Source organism: Centrocercus urophasianus, unplaced genomic scaffold (genome assembly GCF_019232065.1).
Source record: "Centrocercus urophasianus isolate 14NV4802_14NV808 unplaced genomic scaffold, USGS_Curo_1.0 seq_11, whole genome shotgun sequence".
In the NCBI taxonomy this organism is placed as follows: Eukaryota; Metazoa; Chordata; class Aves; order Galliformes; family Phasianidae; genus Centrocercus; species Centrocercus urophasianus.
In genome coordinates, this window is record NW_024884253.1 from 29,791,341 (window position 1) to 29,815,142 (window position 23,802).

The 23,802-nt window shown below is 39.6% G+C and overlaps 1 protein-coding gene across 3 annotated transcripts in view; it reads left to right on the forward strand.

Moving 5' to 3' along the window:
- The window catches only part of STAU2 (staufen double-stranded RNA binding protein 2), a 166,289-nt gene that overhangs the window by 28,325 nt on the left and 114,162 nt on the right, over positions 1 to 23,802 (forward strand). For all 3 annotated transcript variants that reach the window (XM_042839471.1, XM_042839465.1, XM_042839479.1), the window contains exon 6: positions 23,359 to 23,518. In XM_042839471.1, coding sequence (XP_042695405.1) covers positions 23,359 to 23,518 — 160 coding nt within the window. The remainder of the gene's footprint in view (positions 1 to 23,358; positions 23,519 to 23,802) is intronic.

The window sequence follows — 23,802 nt, forward strand, 5'->3', positions numbered from 1 at the left end:
CAGAAGACAGTATTCCAAATTTTGCTTTTAAACTAACAAATTTGTGAAGGGTAAAATAAAATTGAAAACTAAATGTGAGGGGCAGTTTTGTTAAATGGCCATCAAAATATCATCTTGAAAATGTCGTACATTTTTGAAATATCTTCATCTTTGGTATTTGTATGATTATAGTAGAGATCGAAAAACTGTTCCACTTCAGTCTGAATAAAATATAATCTGTGTTACGTATGACAATTTGAGATAAACTTCAGGTAATATGTGTATTTTTTGCAACCCTGAGGGCTATTTCTCTGAGATTTCATCCCATTCTTCCTATTCTTTCTTTCCCAGAGGAACTGTGTTTGATCAGCCCTTTCGGGATTAGACTAAAACTCCAAAAGTAATATGAACAGTTAGACTTTCCAACAGAATGTTTTTGCAGTGAAATATGTTACCTTTCTGCTAAGGGGTTTACTTAATGGATTCTGTAACAATTTTATGCACCTCATAATTATCAAGAAGAATATGACTATGAATGCCAGAAAAGTGGTTTTGCTCAAATTATTCTTGTTTGAAGCTGAATTTATAGCAGTGTTTAAAAATTAGGCAGTTTGAAATGAAAATGCAAGATGAAACAAACCAACTGGAAGAAAACTGTTTCATTATTCTACAGAGCAGAATGTCTGGTTATTGTGTTATTTGTGTGCTATTTCTTCTTGCTGCTGACTCATATGTGTAATGGTTTAAGTAGCTGGATACGGGGCCTGAAATGAGCTTTGTTGGTATCCAGAAATCCTACATTTATTTTAATTGCTTTTGCAATGACATTATTTTGACTATTAGAAAAAAAGGCTAAGGTAGAAAAAGTGCAAGTTAGTAAGAAGCATAAAACAGGAGATTCTAGAATCTCAGCTTAGTTACTGAAATATACAGCCTGGACAGGCTGGAGAGCTGGGCTGAAGCCAATGGGATGAGTTTCAACAAGGCCAAATGCCGGGTCCTGCACTTTGGCCACAACAACCCCAGGTGATGCTACAGGCTTGGGGTGGTGTGGCTGGAGGACTGCATAGAGGAAATGGACCTGGGGGTATTGATTGATGCTCGGCTGAACATGAGCCGACAGTGTGCCCAGGTGGCCAAGAAGGCCAATGGCATCCTGGCTTGCATCAGAAACAGTGTTGCAAGCAGGAGCAGAGAGGTGATTGTTCCCCTGTATTCAGCACTGGTGAGGCTGCACCTCGAGTACTGTGTCCAGTTTTGGGCCCCTCACTGCAAGAAAGACATTGAGGCCCTGGAACGTGTTCAAAGGAGGGCAACAAAGCTGGTGAGGGGTCTGGAACACAGGCCTTATGAGGAGAGGCTGAAGGAGCTGGGAATGTTCAGCCTGGAGAAGAGGAGGCTCAGGGGAGACCTCATTGCTCTCTATAACTTCCTGAAGGGAGGTTGTAGTGAGCTGGGGGTCGGCCTCTTCTCTCGTGTCATTAGTGATAGGACCAGGGGGAATGGCTTCAAGCTACGGCAGGGGAGATTCAGGCTGGACGTGAGGAAGTATTACTTTTCAGAAAGGGTGGTCAGGCACTGGAACGGACTGCCCAGGGAGGTGGTGGAGTCACCGAGCCTGGGGGTGTTCAAGGAAAGGCTGGATGCTGTGTTGAGGGACATGGTTTAGTAGGAGCTATTGGGAATAGGTGAACGGTTGGACTGGGTGATCTTTTAGGTCTTTTCCAACCTTGGTGATTCTATGATTCTATGATTGATTCTATGATTCTATATTTATGGAAGCAGAACCCCAATTTAGCAGGTACTAACTTTAAAGATTTGTTTTTCTTTGCATGGGAATTGAGTAGTATGTCTACTGCAGTCTTGAAGTTTACTTACTTCTTGAACTTTGTTCCAATGTTAGTGTACAGATGGTACATCAACGTCACTTTTAAAATGTATTTGATTTTTTGATCATAAAACAAATAGATGAGGTGAGACAGAGGCCAGAATCTCCACTTATCTGCTCTACTTAGCTGAGTGCAGTAGGCTGTGCAGGATGGTTAATAGTATGGTGGATGTAAATTAATAAGTAACTAAAAGTAAATAAGTAGTAAATAACTATACCTGCCTGTCTGCATGTGTGCACACACCTCCTGTGCATACACTTGCACATGCAGTAATACCAGAGGAAGGAAGAATGGTGCCATATAATAATGTCTAGGGAATTGTCCTATGTCAGAAATAATTGTTTATCATCTTGTTTTGCATCAGAACATGCTAGTTCATTATATCATTATCATGCTCCCACAAGAAAAGCACTTAGACTCTGTAAGGCATCATTTGAATCGTTTATTAGAGCTGACATTAGAAGAGAATAGCATAGATAATCTTATGCCCTTTAGATTTGAAATATAGCGTAGGTAGCATGCTGCACTCTGTATTTTTCATTTTCATCAGTTTCTGACTCTAGATTGAGGAAATAGCTGTGTTATTAAAACAGACAGTAAGTATGCAGAAAAGTTGGAAGACTTTTTTTTTTTTAATATTGTAACTAAATTCCCTTTTCTCATCTCCGTTTTAAAAAATGTGCTTTTCAAGTAGGTGAAGATCCAGATTAAGACTTGGAGATTGTCTGGGGGGAATTTGATTCTGGCAAGATGAATGACTTGAGGGGGAAAGAGTAAAGAACTGAGTTCATCTCAGGACATATCTTTAGAGCAGTTATACCTAGTGTTTCAATTGGCACAAAAGATCCTTTTCAGGAACTCGTGAAAGTGTGGTCTAAGAGCTGCTATTTGCATGCAAAGCTGAGAGCTGGCTTCCACATCAACCTAAAATGATTTGTGCTGAGGTGACCTTGATTCCTCATCCTCTTCCCTTGCAACCAGTCTGTGTTGCCTTTCAGTTTTCCTCGCTCCAGCACTGGGAGATGAGCTGCTCAGAAACTAATCATTTTTTGGAGGAGAGGAGGGTGTTGAGAAGAGGAATGGATGAGTTACTGCTTGACTAACAATCTGACCTCAGACACCTTCTCACCTGGTCACAAGGCCTTGTGCTGTCACCAGAGGGGCCAGGAATGAGTTTGCAAGCTAAGGCTCAATTAAATTTGTGAAGGACTGTGCTTGCTAATGCAGTAGGGCATATGGATATAGGCAGTGGGTGTATAAAGCACAGACAATATTGAAAGAGGTTTACACAGAGAATGCAATGTTGCAATTGTAAGGTACACAGCCATTGGCATAAAATGATGTTAAATATGAAAGTGAATTGTATGGAAGAAAGGAAAATAAACAAATGAGAGAGGAGAAAAAAAAGGAAAACAGAAACCCTTCCCAGTAGCCAGCTGGTAAGGGAAAAGTGGTGAGACCTTCTCTATGAACATCCTCTGAGCACTGTTTCTCATGCAGCTTGTGCTCCCCATATTCCCATAGTTCTGTGGTTTTCAGGAGGACCTGCTCACACTTCCTGTTGGTTGTTCCTGTTTGTAGTGCTGGTGGTGTTGCACCAGGGCAGGTGCTGAATGCCAGCTGCTTATTGAGCTTTGTGTGTGCATGGTACCAGGCTCAGTAATGTATACCAGAAGTTACTGCCAAGGAGAGAGGACAGAGGAGAGAAGAGCTTGAAGGTACCAGCCTGACTTTTCATTCAAAGGTGGTGCGTGTGGTTTGGTGCTGGGGTGGCAGCACTGGATGGTTGTCATTATATTGCATCTTGACGTGAGCTGATAGTCTGTGTAGTGCTGTGCTGAATCACGTCAATGCATCAGCTTTGGTCTCCAGTACACTAAGTATCTGTAGACTGCAGTTCATACCAGATTGAGATAAGCAGGGATAAGACTTTTAAAGCTTTTTCATCTCACTCATAGCATGGAGTCTTCTCCAGATTATTCCAGTAGCGTCTGTGCACTAGCTTTGTTGCTAGGAAACTCCATTGTCTCTGATAAGGTGAGCTTTTAAAAAAGACTCTCAGCCCTGAATCCAGGGCCATGTTAGACAACGTTTTTTAGTTAACAAAAGGCTCAATTCTACTGAATTAAAATAAAAAAAAAAAAAAAAAAAAGATTTTATATCACTCAAAAGTAACCAGGTGAATGCTACCTTTTTTAAGTCTCTCAGTTCTGAGCAGTTTTGCAGTAAAGGCATGTAAGAACCTTTTGGGTCAAACAATGCGCACTACAAAGAAGCTAATAATGCTGAGCACTGCATTTGGTGTGGTTTGTTTTTCAATCTAAAAACTTTACAAACCAACTCTAGGGAAGTGAGTGCTAGTGCTTTCATGGACTATGAGCTAACTCATTTTGGTTACGTGAATTTGTGAATTTGTCCACGCACCTTTTGGGAGAACAGGGAAGCTGCTCAGGAAGGGATGAATTTTGAAACAGTAGGTCAGGTTTGAAAAGTATTGGCAGAACTGAGGATGAAATGTGCATACTATCCATATCAGTGGCCAGCTCTAGAAACTCCCTCGCACCCCTCAGTAGGCAGTTGGTTTAAACTATGTATAAGTTAAAAAAGAAAATAAAAAAATGCATTCAAATTAAAGCAATTAATAAATAAATATATATATATATAAATAATTAATAAAGATATGAGTTCAGACCAACCACAGGGTCATCCAGCTTGCCTTGTTGTACTGATTGCTTGCTGTAGGATATTTTGTCTTCAATTAGAACTGAAAACAGTCCCTGAAGTATTTTCAACTGTAGAATGTCCATAAATGACAGAAAAAAGTGATATCCTACAGACTTACCCAAACTAAGTGTCTTCAGCCAAGAAATAAAACCACTAGAAACTGAACACCAGCTTTTGATGTTTTAGTATGGAAAGCAGCGTCACAGAGATCACACAACTCAACCCTTGTTGTCTGGGAGAATTCAGAAGTTATTTGCTTATTGTATAAAATTCTCTAAAATGCGTCTCACCACAATCTAGAGAGCTTGAAAAACCTTGACTTTTTTTTTTTGTTTTAAAGCTTTCAAAATTAAAAACACTTGTGAAGTATAGGAACAAAGGAAAAAACAATGACAAGCTAAAGGATGGAATATAATAATAATTAGAGCAGTTTCTTGTTTGGTTTTAGGGAATTTGTATGGCATGTTAGTTCTGTAAAGCACATGTCACGCAAGATGGTAATGTCCTTGGGATAAACAGCAGCTTCTGTGCACTGTGACAGTTTCTTCTGCACTGAGACTTCATGTTCATTTTGTTCAGGGTTGCTTCTTCCTGCCTGTATATTGTATACTACAGACTAAGAAGACTGTTACCTTTCTCTTTAGTGCATGAGGGAAGAGTACAAAGACCGTTCCTTCTTGTTTTTTTTCTTCAGAGCTCATTCTGAGCACATTTCTTTGTTGTCAGCAAGCACTTCTTTACAACATCAAACTTGAGAAGTGAGGATGAAGCACAGTCTTGCCTGTTCTGGAGCCAGCCAAGCTGCCTGGCCTTAAGGCACCAGGCATCTCCCTAAGTGTACATGTATATCCTTCCTCCTTCCTCCTAGGCTGAGGGCTGAGCTGTTGCGTAGGTCTTAGGTTTTCTTAGGCTTAATTGCTCCTGAAAATATGTGTATCAGCCCTGTGAATCAGTGTCCTAAATACTAAATAAGTGATTTTAAAAAGTAGCATAGTAAAAAGAAGTTTGAGGGACCAGTCTTTGGTTGATTCCGTCTGTGGACTTAATGTTCTCCAAATTCAGTTTGACTGAAAAGAAAATAGTGTGATTGTTGGATAAATAACTAAAATTGTCAGGTTGGATAAATAAAAGATTGTATGATGAAAGAATGGATTAAAAATGAAAAGATTCTTTTTCTTCTGTGAATGCTGAGTTAAAGATTAAATATATGCATCAGAGGGAACAGATTAGAAGCTACTGTTACTTGACTTTGAGTCTGCTTAGGAATGCAATCTAAACCCTTACTCAGCTTTGTGTGTTTCACAAAAGTTACTCAGTGCTACGGAGAAAAAGAAAAATCTACCCAAAAGAACAGCTGCGGATAACGTAAGCCAAATTTTTGAGTAGGCTGCACTGCAGGATATGATACAAAATCTGTCGAGACTGTCTCCAGAAGTACACCTGCAATTATACAGCCCAGATACCTAATCTACAGAAATAGGATGGAGCCTGAAACTGTGCAGGCCTTTAGAAGTCTTTTTGTGCCACCTGAGTATACTGAGGAGATGTTTGTTCACAGAGAGCCTCATCCGTCTGAGGTTTCAGTCTAATATTGACCAGATCTGCCAGAAGCGAGGAAAAGATAAAGCTCCGTGGAATTATGTCTTTTCATTAATCCAGGTGTGTAATGAGCCTGTTATCTTTTGCTGAAATTCAGTTATTTCAGCTGAAAGTTATTCAGCTTTTTGCAACAAAAGTGGATTTAATACACAGATGTGTACAAAGCAGATGTTTTCACAAACATATGTACTGCAGCTCCTACGCAACCCTGAGTTACCCAAACATAGCGCCATTTGAGGCATTGTAAGGTCTCTGAGATGCCTGTGTCAGACCAGCAGATTTGGCAGAAAACTCAGAGGAGACCATTGTAGGATGGCAGATGAAGGCCAGGTATACTGGGGCTTTTCAAATCACCCTGCATATCTATGCTTAGTCAAGAAATTGAACACCTAAAACCAAGGTTCACTCAGTGTGCGATTTTAGATAATCCACCAGGACTCCAGCTATTCATGGGAAACTTCTGGTTTCCATAGAGGAGTGATGCGTCACGTCCTGCAGATATCTTTTGTGCACGACTGCATCCCACATGGTAGGGTGTGTTCATGTTCAGGCAGCCAGAGGCTAATGCAAGGCTGGGACTCAGATCCAAGCTCAGATACCTCAGTAGTGGTACCAGCCTGTCCACTGTAAGGCTGTTGTCTGTTACAACCAGTGGAAGGCCTGGTCAATGCAGTCATCAGTCTGGAGTGCTATTTGCTGTGCCATAAGCTGTCTACATTTTATATAGGTCTCTCCAGGGCTTCACTGTAATCCAACTTAGTTTTCTACACATTATTAAATATATAAATTTTGGTGTCTGAATCTAGCACTGAATCCTACTCTAAGAAGTAATGCTAAGAATGTTGATGTGTAATAATTTTATGAATGCTGTAGTGGGAGTCGTCAGACTATGACAGTGGAAGGATTGTAAAAAGATAAAAATCTCTCCTCAGAGAGAAAAAGTTCCAGAAGAACAGACTCTTCAGAAGTATATGAAAGAATGAAATCTTTTCTAGTATCTGCGTAATAACAGCTGTAATGAGAGGCAAGCAGGCACATAAACTTTCTACTGAAATTATTTTGATTTAACTAAGTCATGTTTTGCTACAGAAAGCTGTTAGGCTTTGTGCTCTGATTCCCAGGGTGAACAAAACCCTTGCTCATGGAGCAGGTTGGGCAGCACTGGGGATTTTACCTAGTTACAATGATTGGTTTTTGTTTTAATCTTTAAGGTACAACATCTTTCCCCTAAAATGACCAGAAGGAGCCACTTTGTCTTGCTTTTCCACTAACTGTTGAAAAGTTTTGTCCTTAGAATTTGTGTTTTATGAATTAAGAAGTGTAATGATAAAGATATTTACTGAGTGACTTTTAGAAAACTCTCTTCTGCATTCCTTATCCCCTTTTCCCCAGTGTTTTGGACAAGTGAACAAAAACACTTTGGGAAGAAATTTGAAAAACTTTGTGAGAGTAGAAATAAAAAGTTTGGCTGAAATAGATTTCCCTTAACATAGTGTAATTTTATTCTGAACAACAGATATGGGTGTGTATGGGAACTGCTGAGTCACAGCCTGAACCTCTGATTGATCACCTGAGGTGAGCCATGAGTCAGCCAGAGGAGCACAGGTGAAGGCAATTCAGCTGTGCTCCTAGACCTATTTAAGAGCTGGCTACCAGAAGGGAAGGATCTCTTCTGGAGATCACCCCTCTTGGTGTCTTCTGGTGAGCTCAGCCGAAGGGTAAGCTCTTCCACTAATTCTCTTTTGTGATCGTTGTTTACTTTGCCTAATTCTCTTGATTATATTGTAATTATAACATCTTGATATCTATTGATTATACAATTATATTGTAATTATAACATCTTGATTATACAGGGTGGATTTCAGGGAGTTCAAGAAAAGAAACAGTAGTCCTAACAGCAATGAAAGTGATAGTTCAGATCAGCAATTTAATTGTTCAGCTGGAAACATTTGATTTAGACCATTAGATGGCAGCATGAATTTGTGTTTTCATACAAGAATTTCACAGCAGAAGCACTGTAAAAAGTTGCCTTCTATAGAAAAGCTTTTCCTTACTTTAACATGTCATAATTCCAGTATCAAACTATCATTAAAGTAGGTTTACTGCACTTTTTCATCATTTTCTTCAAGCTTTCTTTTCCTATAATGATGGCTATAGTGCAACAACTTTAATGTTATTTTCACTTTTATGTGTGAATTTAGTGCACGTAAAAGGTACCAATTTGTTAGCAGTGAAAATTGAAGCATTGGGTGTATCTACAAAAAGACAACAAGAATGAGTTCTGCATAGGATTGAATTTCTCAAGCTTAACCTAAAAACATTTCCTTAAGGTTAAAGGCTGCAGATTGGTCACCAAGCCCACGCTCTGTTCAGTGTAATGATGCTCTGATGGTGTGGACGTTGATTGTCTTGAAAGGGACTGAGATTGTCAGCTGATTATTAACTTTTGTATACTGCCAGCTAGGACAGGATACAGAGCAAAATCTTGTACATCAGTGTTATTACCCTGCTGGTGCATCAATGTAACGGTGTAATAATCCACTCCCAGACTTATAAAAGAATTCTTTGTGTTCATCTTCTGCATGCTACATTTCACTTCCCCGGCCTGTTTGTTCCCAGTCATTGCATGCCTCCCACACAGACATATTGTTGTAAGGCAAGCGTTGAGTACAGCTGTGCTAGGGTTTTTCTTTGCTAGTATTTGTTTCTAGGAAAGGAAAAGGGAGAGAGTCAGTCCATTTCCTGTTGGTTTAAAACAGCAGAAACATCTGTTTGTCTTAAGACAGTTTTCCCAAAAGAAAGTGGCAAGGGAGCTTGCAGGTGATGAGCTTTGCCATTGCCAGTAGCTATCAGTTTAGACAATAGTGATTAGTATGGTCTGTTAAAAAAAAATAAAAAAAAATCCTAAATCTGTCAGAAAATGACAGAGGATATTTATTCCTGCAATAAAAATTCTGACAGCTCACGTTTAATTTCTATAGTGTTTTAAATCATAAAAAAAATGCACAGAGTATCTGGGAGCAGAAAACCCAGATCCTGCAGTGGAATCTACGGGCTCCATTAAGCTCTTCATGAAAGCTGTTTTTCTCTAGTCGCCTCATCCTGTTAGGATGAAGTTTCACAGTGCTCACAAAATGGTGTTAGGTGATGTGCCTTGACACAGGGAATGGATTCGTTCTGACATATTCATGCTATTGCTGCCATCCACTATGTTAATGGGTGCATTTAACCTATCAGGAATCAATAAAATATATATTCTTAAGTGTATTTGCAATCTTACATTGACAGCTGTTAAAAATAGTGTTATGTAGCTTAAAATTGAGCTCACAGGATATAGGGAAAACTCTGTGGATAGTTTTCCCAGTGAGTGTCTCTGCAGTAGAGCATTTAGCTGCTTCATACTTCTTCATGCCTAAAATGCGAAACGTAAGGAATAACATTTTGCACCATTGTATTCTTCTGAACTGTCTTCACTCAAGAGTGGGTAGTTTTGTCAGTGACCTCTTGACCCTATTTATAGGGGAACTTCTGAGCCCTAATACTTTATTCTTCTCTCTCTCTCTCTCTCTCTTTTCTCTCTTTTTTTTTTTTTTTTTTTTTTTTTTTTTTTTTTTCTAATTTTGATTTCAGGATGTTGTGAACTCCCTCAACCACTTGCATTCTTGCCCTATCTGCTTGCTCTTTCCTTTTGTGGTCCTTGGCTCACATAGTGATTATTTCTCCTCAAGCTTCCATCCATGAGCAGAGTTTGGGTAGATTTTTTTCTTTGGACTTTCAGACTTTGGACTTTCACTTGGCTTTGGAGGAGGTACAGATCCATGTCCTTGAGTGTCAACTGGGATTTTTCTTGTTCTCACTTAGGCTGAAAAGCATAAGGATGAAATAGAGGTCTACTTTCCTCGTCTTTACTTAATGGATGTCTTTCAGCACTGCTCTTCCATTTGAGGGACTTCTTGTAAATCTGATTCAAAAATCTTCAGACCCAGCATCTTTCCCCAAAACCCAAAGAATTTCTTCCCATCTTTTGGCCTTGCAGTTTGCTGAGTGTCCCCCAGTCCTTTCCCTATATCTGATTGTTTAAGGCTGCTTTACTATCAGGATACCAACAGAAGACTAGCATTGTTGGTGTGTATGAAAGCAAATACTGCTTCAGAAATCTCTCCCAGGAGTAAGAATGTTTAGACTGTATTTCTTTTCTCAGTTAGAAACTTTTTTCCTGTGGTTCTGCTGAACTGTAGATCTGTAAGACATTATCAACAGAAGCAAGTCCAGATGCCCTCCTTTCTTGTTTTGGCCTTTCTGCTATGTCCAGAACATGAACCCCGATCATCAAATATATTCTCTTTTCTTTGCCTGCTATTCTTGTAATGCCACGGATCAACTGCTGTTAGAGCTGAAATGATGGTTTGAGAGAATGTAATAATTTTGCTGAAGAAAGCAAGCGGAAGAAAGTTAGTGACTAGTTTTTACCAGATAACTCAATAAGATCTGACTAGAATTGTAATGGAAACAGCATCTCTTCTAGGCCAAGGTCTTTGTGCCTTTTGAACTGGAAGTTTTGCCACAGACTGAGAAAGTATAAAATGTTCTTTAAAAAGATGTCTGAAGATTGTTTTTACAACAAAATTCCTTTACAAATGAGTCTAGAAAAGAAATTCTCACCAACCAACACTATAATGTAGTTCCTCTTTGTATCTTTTCTAAAGCAGTAATTTTGGTGGCTGCTTCTTTTCTGTGAAAGAAAGTACAGTTAACATCTTTTCAGAATGATTATTCCCAGGATCTTCTGAAGATCTGCTTTTCTCTCCAGGACCTTTTTAAAGAAGAATGCCAGTTTAAGTTGGTTATTGTCAGAGAAAGGTCAACTGAACTCACAGCATCATGTACTTTGGCACCAAGAGTTGTTGGAATGAGTTATTTCACTGAAATGGAGCATCATCTCCAGTTGTGATCAAAAGGGAAATCGTCTCCAGAAAAACAAATAAACAAAAAACTCCAACTAAACAACAACAGCTTTTCTTAGCTTTGAGTCCTTTTTTCATGACAAAAGAAGCAAAAATGGACTCTGACCATCTTACTGACTTAGATGGAAGTCTGGCATTCATGACAGTGAAACAGAAGTGACAGTTCTTAAGATGGGCAGTAGCAGCTGGATCTTATTTCTACTCAATAGAAGTAATTCTCTATACTAGCTTTGTTTATTAAATCAAAAGTCAGAACAGCTATTTTGGATTCAAATCTGATCAATTATCTTTGGTATCCCTATCCTCAAAATCTTTTTCATAGTCCCTGCTTTCTAAAATGCAATTCCATACCAGCTTATAAGCATTTCCTGCTTTTCCTGCTTTTTAACAATTCTAGGATCCTACTTTTTAGTATATTGAGCTAACGCCATCCAACTTTTATTTCTGTATTAATATTCTGCATTGAATTGTATTCAGTGGACCAGCTGAAGCAACTCACTGTGTGCGGCAGTGACTACTGGTACTGGACCCTCATTGCAGTAATTTATCATTTTATTAGCTATGAATATATATTTCCTCATTGGTGTAAATCCATTACATCAACTAAAATTTGAAAAACGGAAGCATTGGAAGAGAAGTATTATGCGTGCTTTTGATGAATGTGTGCTCCCTAGGAAATACTGCACTTCTTATGACTTTGTGTAAGAAAGAACTGAAGTACTGAAAGAATTCAGCACTCTTCTTTTTGCTCTTACCATTTTGCCCTTTACTGTCTTTGCTGTAATTGATCAGCAGACCCCTCCCTTCGCTTCCCAAGGCTTCCCTTTCCTTCCCAAGTCTTCCCTTGTAAGGTCATCCTTGTTGTTCTCAACTTGTTAATGGGATTAGTGCATAGCAACAGAAGATATGCTCTGTTCCCCATTGGCCAAGCTCTCTCCATGTTTCATTTCTTTCCAAGTCTGATGGTAAAGGTGGTCAGATTTCTGGACAGAAGCTGCTGCTGGCCGTGATAGTGCATTTTTAGAGGATGATGACTGGTGAGCTACGAGAACATGCACTCTCAGTTAACTATGCTCAGCTGCTTAGAGGAAGCTTGCTAAGCCATAATTAAGTGTGATTTTTCAATTTGTTCTTAGTGTCAGTCCTTTAATTGCCAACCTTAAAATGATAGGTTAAATTTTGACTCAGCAGAATGCAATTTAGTGTCTGTATGTTTACATTCCTCCATGTGGGAACAGAATGTACCTCGATATGCACTAGTTATTTCAATTTAACTTAAATTGGATGGGGAGAATAGCTTTTTAAGTTTTCTTGGGCCTTCTTCCTCTGTGCACAATGTTAATTAACTTCTGTGAAGACCTAGCCCATAAATGATTTTATGTTTATACACATCATATTACCAGTATGTTAGATGAATGATGTACATTATTTTCTCATTTGCTAAGTCCATAGGCTGGCAAGTGACATGATTTTTTTTTTTTAATGAGAATTTCTTATGGAGAAGGAAAATAGTATTGTAGTCAGATATGCAACACTATTTATGTTCTTTTACTGTAATGGGTATTTGGACAGCATTCTCAGTAACCACTCTGCGTGCTTGTAAAGATTAGTGAGTAATACAGTTCATGGGAAATTTTATGAGCTAAAGTAGATAAGAGTTTGAGATGTTTGTCTTCTGGATGTCTGTTCTAACCTCTAAGTATGCAGTGTACATCACAGCTTCACTATGTTTTCTCTTTTGTTCTTATTGTACTTGTTCTTATGTCACGGAAAAGAACATTTTCTTTTTACTTCTATTTATCTTTTTCTCCCCGCCCAACCTCCATCCCCATTTCAACATTGACCACTTGACATTTCAGTGCCTTAAACTCTGGAGGCAATATTTCTGTTATGTTCTTATAGTGTTTATGTCTGCAGTCGAGAATAAGTTGATGTTGTGTTCACCATTTTCATGACTTAACTGCTTGGTTGATAGATAAAAGTACTTCTCCAGAGGAACATAACATTTTGTTCTGTGCTCTCTTCTTGATTTTATTGTTATTTTTCACTTTTATTTCCCACCCAGTGTCCCTTGTATAGTACTTCAGAAGATTCAGTTCAAGATCCTTTTCTTCTTATTTTCTCTTTTTCACCCATATCTCATAGAATCATAGAGTGGCTGGGTCCTGCACTTTGGCCACAACAACCCCATGCAGCGTTATAGGCTTGGGGATGAGTGGCTGGATGAGTGTGAAGAGGAAAGGGACCTGGGGGTTGTTGGTTGATGCTCGGCTGAACATGAGCCGACAGTGTGCCCAGGTGGCCAAGGGGCATCCTGGCCTGCATTAGAAATGGTGTGGCCAGCAGGAGCAGAGAGGTGATCATCCCCCTCTACTCGGCACTGGTGAGGCTGCACCTCGAGTATTGTGTTCAGTTTTGGGCCCCTCACTTCAAGAAAGACAAGAAACACAAGAAGGGCCCTGGAACGTGTCCAGAGAAGGGCAACAAAACTGGGGAGGGGTCTGGAGCACAAACCTTATGAGGAGCGGCTGAGGGAGCTGGGATTGTTCAGTGTGGAGAAGAGGAGGCTCAGGGGAGACCTCACTGCACTGTACAACTTCCTGAAGGCGGGTTTGGCCTCCTCTGCCAGGCAACAAACAGGACCCAAGGAAATGGCCGCAAGTTGTACCAGAAGAGGTTTAGGTTGGACATGAGGAAAAACCTTTTCTCTCAGAGAGTGGTCAGACACTGGAATGGCTGCCCAGGGAGGTGGTGGAGTCGCCGTCCCTGGCAGTGTTCAAGAGGCGCCTGGATGAGGAGCTGTGAGATGTGGTTTAGTGCTTGTGTAGCAATGGTAATGGGAGGATGGTTGGATAGATGATCTTGAAGGTCCTTAACGACCTTATGATTCTGAGTCTATGGCTTAGGTTGGAAGGGACCTTAAACATCATCAAGCTCCAACACCCCTGCCATGGGGACACTCTTCCATTAATTTTTTTTTTTTGTTTTAAAAAGGTTACTCAGGCTGGCTTTGAGTCCCTTCTTCCACTTTTAAGAAGGGCCTTAGACTGAATCTCTCAGTAGAGAGAGAAATAAAAGCAGAATCAGAGATCTGAACTTTCTGTGCCATGAACGTCTGTCTATAACTGGTGCTGCAAAGCCGGCTCAGTGTATTTCACAGAATCAGAACAAACATTTGTTGTAGTACCTGTTAGATTGATTTGTGACGATTAAAGTATTCTGTAGCTTTCTGTTGGCTTCTTCTAATTACTTTGGATATGGAACACTCGTCAGGGTACATATTCTTTATTGCAGAAGGTAAACAAATTAGTAGCATGTGGAGAGAGTAAACATAGAATATTTATTTTCTGCCAAATATCTGTATTGAGCAACTTGGAATTCAAAGATACAATGATGTGGCAATATTGTTGTCTTATCATCACAAGTTCTCCTGGGAAGATTCTATGGTAGATAATATTACATGAAACTGAATCCCCTCCCCTTTTCTTTTTAACATACAATTGTTTGAAGAGATTTCATAGCGTGGTAGTGAAATCATGAGTCATTTTTTTTTTGTTATGCTAATCGTGTTGTTTGAAAGAACTGAATAGTCTCTGACCCAATATAAAGAAAAAAAAGTGAATAATCATTAACTTCATTAAATATTTGCAGAGTCAGCATAAATTTTAAAACACAGCTTAAATAAAGACAGGGAAGTAAAGCAGGTTAAAGCTCAATCTCATGTTACCGTATACTAAAGGTAGAGTATGTCTGACTAAAGCATTAACCTTGTATGTGTTAGTTCATTTTTTAGGAAGAGAGAAAACTAAACCTGATTTAGTGGGTTTCAGTGAAGCATTTTATAGCATTAGATAAGAATTCATTTTTCATTAAAATGAAGGAGGTGGGACTTTGTATAAGGAATGCAAGATGGCAAAGAAAAAGAAAAGTGATCTGTAGTATTAAAAATCAAGCTTGGAGGAAGTTTAAGTGCTATTCCTCTTCCAGGTTTAGAAGCAATTTTTTAAATTGTTTTTGTTAAAGGTGCACAGAAAGTAGGAAAGCAGTCATGGGATGCAGGTGTCATCACTACAAAGGAAGATCAAAATACACAGGAAAAATTGTGTGATTGTAACAACTGATGCATTAGAAATGGCATGAAACCAGGCTTTCCAATATGAAACGTAAGAGTATAGACACTTGTAGTACAGATTCATTTATCATGTGAGAATTATTCAGATGGAAATCTCAAAATAAGATAGTCATCTGATATTAGTAACTATTTGCAAGATAAACTATGAACAACTGATTTGATTGAACCAGAGGAAAGACAAATGTGATTTTTAAGAACGTGTTGATCAAGGTATTTCTGGTAAAGATCTATAAATACTGCTGTTATACAGAGCTCTGTTGGTCTTTCGTAGGGTGTGTCATGCACCAATCTTAACTCTTAAGTTTGGGAGCAGGACCAAGTATAGGAAAGGGCTGTGAGGGGTTGTAAGGACAGTGAGGAGCCTTTAAGTAAGCAGAAGGATTCTAAAATACCTCAAGTTGTTCATTTGCAGAACAAAGGCTGTGACAGAATGGAATGCTTGCATTAGAAGTTAAACGTAACAAAAAGGTACACGAGATATGTAGATTAAAGGATAGCGTCAGTGCAAAACAAAACATAACATTATAACCAGACTAAACATTAGAATATTTCTAAATATCATCCCAGCTTCTAGATCATCCTCCCAATAGAAGTACTGGAAGCAAGTATCTTACTTGTTTTCTGATAGACCTTGGTAGATGAAGAGGACCACATAGTACCTGCCACTCATGGCACTTGCCTGTTTAATTCAGGATTTGCTTACGCTGATATTTTAGAAGTAGAGAAGGTTGGGGATTTCTCTTTCTTAAAGTGGGAAGTATCTGTGCTCTGTGATCTCATTATTTCTAAAAAAAATAAAAAATAAAAAAAAAAAAAAAAAAAATTAAAAAGTGTTTTTGAGTCTCTTTCTGCTAATATGTTCCAACTCGGTTATTCTTTACAGTTTAGACATAGGTAATTAAAGATGCAATTCCTTAGGAGGATTCCATAAATGGGTCAGAATTGGTTTCATAAACTGATAATAGCAAGTATTATATAGAGGAAATATATTGAATCAAGTATTATATAGAGAAAATATATTGAATCATCCAGAATTACATTGGTTTTATCATTTTTTAAAGATTCAGATCACAGTTTAAATCACCTTTTGAATTAAGGGTAATCTGGGAAGATTACAGTATATTTTATCTCAGCTGTGTGGCATGGCTGAGGGGATGTCAACATTAGAAAAAGTGCAAATGGTAAATAGACTTTAAATAAATCAGCTGAAGAGCATTTCTGAAATGAGAAATTTGTCTTTCAATCTAATAAGGGATGTATATAGCTAAAAGTGTAACATCATGCTTTGTCTTGCTTGTTAAAGATTGTTTTTGGAGGATGTGGAGATGATCCAGGAGAGGACAGCCAGACTGATCCAGAGATAGTGGGCTGTAGTTCTTCAAGGGAGTACTTGGAAAAGTCTTTGTTTCCAGGTATTGGTAAGGACCTGTGGAAAAGAACCAGAAGGTAGATCATGTGAAGACAAAAGTGGCTGTGCTGGATGTTTCCCTCTTCAAAACATAGTACTCACATCTGTAAGAAATCCATGTGGCTAATGGACTGCTTAGAAAAATGGGGCACAGCCAGGGAACAGCTGCACTAAGCAACTTGCTCCCCCAGAGAAATTTCAGCTGTTATGGAGAAGAAGTTGCTCACAGCGAATTCTGTTTCCTACTCCACTGCACAGCCTGTGTCTCTGTCTCTGCACTTGCAGAGCTCAGAGCATTTTTCTAGTTGAGCCATGTCTGCAGAACTGCCAGTTTGAACCAGAGTGGAAAAGGAGCTCAAGGGACAAGAAGAGAGAACGATCCTTTCAGCATGAAGGCATCTGAAGAATGACTTTCCTGTACCAGTTTGGATGTCATATTTTAGTAGGTTTCATATTGGCCATACCAGTGCTTGTTCCTTTTCACTTTCAATACGAAATGGAAATAGGATAATAATAATTTCTGTAACATTTCCATACAGGGGAGTAATTGTATTTAGTAATTGTTTATTACATAGGTGAAGAATACCTTGACCATCAGAATTTAGACAAAACCTCACTGAAGTTATTAGCTGGAGACAAAATCTAAATAAACTTCCTGGTTTCCTTATGCTTCAGCTTGCACTTGTTTTTTTTAGCCCCTTCTAAGAGTATAGTAACAATATTTATCAGAAACATTTATGCCATTGAGGAATACAGAAAAATGCAGTATGAACACACAGCGCATGCACTAATACTTTATTTGTCTTTGTGTGTGTGGATTTGATGGCCAAGAAGGAAGAGGCCCCAAGGGCTCCTTAGTATGCAATTAATATTTTGGCTAGAAAAGAAGCAGATTGTTTCAGTATGCTTACATGTTATGACATCATATTCCAGTAAAATTATAATGAACAGAATTTTTGTTTGTCTCTGTGGCAAACCAAAATGAGTTTTCTAATTGTCAACAGACCTTGGTGATTTATTTAATTATAGTGGCGCCCGCTCACACCAACTTAGTTAAGGTCTGTCAGCGTTTCTGTTATGAACCCCTATTTTTGGGAGTTTATAACTAGTTGTAAATATTTGCTCGTTGCTGAAACTTGGCATTCAAGGTCACAACCATAGAGCAAATACCCTTTTTCGAATTGACTATTCCAAAGTGATACCAGTGGTATTAGCTAAAATGCAGATTTCTTATTCTATGAAACGTAGAGGCAATTAAGAGAACCTGCTTCCCAGACCTCGTATGTGAAGGATCTTGTTAGGGATCTCATGCCCAGAAATGACAGATGAAAATCAACTTGTTTTAATAGGTTATGTATCATCGCTTTTTAATGTATTATCCTTTGTCACCTTCTAATTGAGCATATCATTTCATATCTGTATTGCCTTCTGTTGTCTTCTGTTCTTGCAGTCTTGTCATTTGCATGTGCCTGGCAGAGAGTTTTTGCTCTGTGGATTGTGTCAGTATCACCTGGGAATGTTTGTACATAAGAATTTTCTCCAGAGCACAATCTCGACCTGTGTGTAGTAGTAGGTATGCAGGGAAATGCATATTATTCAAATGTAGATAGTTCTAAAACCTAATGAGTCTGTGTGTGGTGTGTTGCTGGTTTGACATCCTGACCGTTCCAGTTCTATGACTGAACAGACCTGCAGAGGGCTGAGGATTGTAGTGCTCAAGTGCTTGTCGCAGAAGTACTGAGCTGGTATGTTACTGTGTGATAGTCAACAAATTCTCTGAGTGTCCAAGATTGGTTTTCAGGCCTTTTGTCAACTCAGGCGTGTGCTGGGAAGGTTTGTTAATGATCAGTGGTAGATACGACATCTTAACTTTGTGTGGTGTTGAATGGGCATGCCTTTCTAGGACCCAGAGTTATTCTGTGTTAAAACTCAGTTTAAATATTGCGTTCTGCTTTCAGGCATAATATTATGATTACTTTAAAGGTTTTTGTTAATACAGATTTTATCCTTGCACTGAAAAGCTGAGGATGCTCTGTTTCTATTTCACACGTTCCATGTTGTAGAAAAGCCAATATCCTCACAGATTTAGGCCATCTTCTAAGGATTTCAGGTACTCCTTTGCACTTCCTCAGCAATGTTCACATTATCAGTGCTCTTAACTCAGCTTGAGGCCATGCAGAGCAAGAGAACTTTAATCAAAACCATGTAAAACCTAATCATTCTACCGATGCCGGAGTGCTGCATGAGGCTCTAGAGCCACAGGCTGAATATCATTTTCCATATTATCACATAAATAACTCCCTAAACACCCTTTAAAAGAAAAGGTGAGAAGGGGGTGAGGGAAAAAGTGAGGGCCTACTGTGGGATATGAATCTGTAAAATGGACTTAGGTTTGTAGACTTTCCTCCATTGCTTGTAAGGGAGAGAAAGGTAAGTTTAATAGCTCAACAGGCAGGAACTTCTGATGGATGCAGATGTGGAATTTCCCCAGATCTTTTTTTCTGCATAAAGACAATTGTATAGAAATAAGGTGGGATGTGCTGTCTGCATACCTGCTGGCTTTACGTATCCTCTGGTATGCTGCAGCCAACAGAGGCAGCAGTTTGCAGAGCATTTTCCACCTTTTTGTTCTGGATTATCAGGGTGCTTCTTGTGGGAGGACTGCTGGAAACTCTGTAAGGAACTTGGGAGTGCCTCTTGCTGCAGGGAGAGGATAGCTAGAGGAGGCTGCTGCTCCTAGTAAGTTCTGTCAGTCACATCTAATCAAAACGTGCATTGAGCTTTTCTTCCAGCTAGCTCCTGATTAGAGAAAGCCAGGCACCCTTTCATTGGATATGAGGGAGAAGCCCATAAAAGCACCACTCTCACAGGCAGCCAGCTGAAGGAGCATCTTGTACAGTGCCTCACACAGAAGGGGGCCAGAAGCTCTGCTGAGGACAGCGTGTGTGTGCTCAATGGTGGTAGTGGCATGCCACGCTGCACGGTTCCTAGCTCCAGCTGGAGCTGTCCCTGATGTATGGAGACTTGAGTCAGATCTCACCCTGGAGGGAAGACGGAGCTCTCCTGATCTCCAGCTGCAGGAGTGCTGGAAGCTGCCATTACCATGTAATGAAAATGCAGGAAGATGTCAGCAAGCTGTGCTGGCATCACTAGAAGTGATGAATGAGGGACTGGTTTGATCTTCTCTGAGACCCTGCAGGTATAAGAGCCTGATTCTCGAAGGAGGGGCAAGGAGAGTCAGTGCTTACTGATCTGGAAGATGGGAAGTCATATGATGATGAAGGCTGGAAGTCTGCAACTTTTGGCATCAAGAGGAAGGCTTCTGCTCCACTGTCAGCTCTGCAACTACCGGTTCAGTGCCACGACAGCAAAAAAGGTTCCTGGAGCTCTCAAGCATCCAGCCAAGCTTGAGCCCTGCAGCATTTTATCACTGGGCAGAATTCTGCTGCAAGAGACAGAGCTCCTCATGTGTGAACCTGACCTCTGTTCAAGATCTGCTGCTTGCCAGGGGCTTGGAAACTGGGGAGTGACTGCCAAGGGTTGTCTGTTCCTTAGTGTACTCCCTGCTGCTGATCTCCACTGTGGACACCAAAGATATTGCCAAGTGACAAGTGGAGCATAACAGCCATGACTACATGACAATAGAGACTGGATTTTTACAATTGTTGTGCACTCTTTGAGAATCACTGTTTGGAAGAGACGACACCAGGGGATCTTGCCTTTGGTAGGACAAGCATTAGGCTAAGCAATCTAGTGAATTCAGGGGAGAGAGAGAATGGAATTGATCTACATTCAGGTACAGAACTGATGGACCACGTTAGTAAGCAAAGGCAATGTTGAAAAGAGAGATCCTGAAACAAACAAAACAATGCTAGTGGAGGCCAATCTCAAGTGTGTGCACACAAATAAGGACAGTTTGATTTTTTTACATCCTTTCTGTGAAATCAGCACTGCTGGATTCCCATCTGAAATGCAAGCATACTAACACACTTAGCACGGGGAACGAATGAGAGGAAAGGGAGGACTTCATGCAGGTGCAAAGCTATAACCTCACTGGAATCACAGACGTATGCTGGGTTAGTTCACAAATCAGGAGTGCTATAATTGGTGCATTCAGATTCTTTAGGAAGGACAAGCTGGTATGGCAAGGAGAAAGTATTGCACTTTTTGCAATAGAGTGGTAAGAATACATGGATTTCTGCCAGGGGATGAGTGATGGGTCACCTGATAGTTCATGGGTGGGGATTAGAGGGTAGACCAGTACAAGTAATGTTGTGATGGGTGACTCCTACAGATAGCATGATGAGGATGAAATAGATGAGGCCTTTTTCAAGAACTGGAAGAAGCCTCATTATCCTAGGCCCTGATCCTCATGGAGGACTTTAACTATCCCAGTAACTGTTGGAGGTGAAACACTGCAGAGCGTGAACAGTCCAGGAGGTTTCTGGAGTGCATCCGTGGTGAATTCCTCATGATGTATGAGGTAAAAATTAAAAGAGCCACGTTTGTTTAGCTTGTAGAAGAGGAAGCTGAGTAGGGATAGGGAATTTACTGTGGACTTCATTTAATGTGATGTATTTTTAAAGAAAACAAAGTCAAAGTCTTCTCGCAATGCACAACAAAACGTTGAGAAGCAATGGACATGTGTTGCAGCAGGAGAAATTACAGTTACATATATGAGAAAAAAACCCTTCCAGAATGGGTGGTCAAATACTGGAGCAGACTGTCTGGAGATGTTCTAGAATGTGCATCTTTGAAGATACCAAAATACCCTGGACAGTGCCTGAAAAAGATGGTATAACTTCAGAGTTCGACCCTGCTTTTGTCACTGCACTGGACCAGATAACCTCTAGGATCTTTTCAAAGTCAAGTCATTCTATAATTTTATGAAAATTTTACACAAGAAAATGCATTTCTAGGCCTTAATAATTCCCTATAACCGTGTTAAACTGTAAACAGGAAAGCAAAGTAAGTGCCCACTTTCTGCATTCATAAAGGCAACTTAGCTCAGCCCTCCAAGGCCCTATAGCTGGAGGCTTATTGGAGCCAGTATTATGGTTTTCCTCTTTCCGTATAAACATGTTTTTAGAACTTGACACAAAGTTCAGGGACAATAAGAATGGGCTGCTTATTCACAGTTGTTTGAACTTGAAATGTGCTGCTAACAGAAGAAAATGTATTTTGCTTTATAATTGAAACAAATCAGTTACACGTATTAATGAAAAGTCAGTCTTCATATGAAAGGTCATCACACACAAAAAAAGGAAAGAATGGTTTAATAAGGAGCTTTTAAGAGGAAGAAGTACTTTGCTGCGTTTTTGAGTGGTTCTAGTATTGTTGCAGTGGATCGAGCTTTTGTCCAAGCTTTCAGAATTTGGGGCTTTTGTATATTGTTATAAAGTAGGTACAAGTTATATGTCATAAAGGAGAAAACATTCCTCATATGTGTATGTTTTTCCAAGGAAAAAATCTCCAGCGTGTTAGAAGAAACACTAAGGAAAGTTCCTCAGGCAGACCAGACTATTGAATATGAAACTAATTTCCTTACCTGCATAAAATATAAATAAAGGATTTTTTTTTTTTTTTCAGAATTTTCTGTTAAAAGATTATTATTTTAGCATTAATTATATAAAACTATCTGTTGTAGATTACTTTTTTGTGGTGTTTTTGGGGAATGCATTTTTTCTGTAGAACTCGTTGATGTAGACAAGCTCTTAAGTTTGTTGTCATGCTCCTTTGGCAGAACCTTCCAAAACCAGGAATGGCGTGCTGACTCTTCATTCCCTGCTAGCAAGGGACAGGTGTCAGAGTAGGGAGCATGAGTTGTGTTAGCTATTTCTGTTACTGAAAATAGAGATGTTGGAGTTGATGTGAATAAGGGTACTGCTTTCTCTGAGGTATAACTGTGTTAGTTCATAGGAAAACTTTTCAGTTTTTTGCTTTATCTTTCAGTGCCTTTCAAACATATTCAAAACAACAAACTCTGCCATTATGCTTGGAATTTTTTTCTGGTGCAAAAAGGGAAACCAATGGGTGGTGATTTATGCTTTTCTTTCAGCACCTGCAAAAAAGTTTGGCTACTCCAGTTGGTGCTGGAGGAGAGCTTCTCCCTATGCTTTGTTATGCTTTTGGAGGAGAAGTCTTTAACCTCTGCGACAATTTCAATGCTTGAGCTTCAACTAGAGGCCAGAAATATGTTGTCTAGGTCCTTCACTGTCTTCCATCTGACTTTCTCTCTGCTAAACTGTGCAGGCTTGTTGTCCCTGTGGGAGGGTCTTTGTGTTCCTTCTTTCTCTGTGCCACTTGCCCCTGGGACTGGTTGTTGCCTCCCAGAAGTAACTTCCACAGAGCTTTCAGTTCTCCTAGGCCTAATTCTCTCAAGGCTTAGGCCAGGAAGACAGCAGCACAAGGCTGCTGACTTGGAACACTGCCCAGCTTGTTGCAGAGGAGTGGAAATGGGGGGTGAAGAGCTGGTGTGCATGTAGGAGCTGCCTTGCTGGTCAATTTTCATGTATTTGAGAGGGCTTACTCTGTGAGCAAAAACAATGTTGTAGTCCTAGCTACCATTCTATATTGCATACAGTGGATGGTTAAAATCTGTAACTTATATTGCTGCTTTCTAACACATAGAAAGGCATTAACTTGTTCATGACTTCTTTACAGGTATCACTGCCCAGTGCCTAAAATTTTCTATGTCCAGTTAACTGTTGGCAACAGTGAGTTTTTTGGTGAAGGAAAGACTCGCCAGGCTGCTAGACATAATGCTGCAATGAAGGCCCTACAAGCTCTCCAGAATGAGCCTATTCCAGAAAAATTACCTCAGGTTTGTGTTTCAGAAAACATGCCATTCCTAACCTTCATGTTTTGGTACCACGTTCAACAATCTACTTACTAGTTTTTCAGTGTCTAATTTTAAGTGTTCTGTTTTCATATTAGCCCTAAAGGTAGAGAAGAAATGCAAAGAAATCATTAGCGTTGTTTCTTTCTTTATAACTGCACACCTAACATAGAACGTGACTTCAACAGTGAAAATAAGCAGGCATTTGAAGATGAAACTGTCCACAGTGTAAGAGTTTATCCCAAAGTCCAGCAGTATGAACTCCCAAG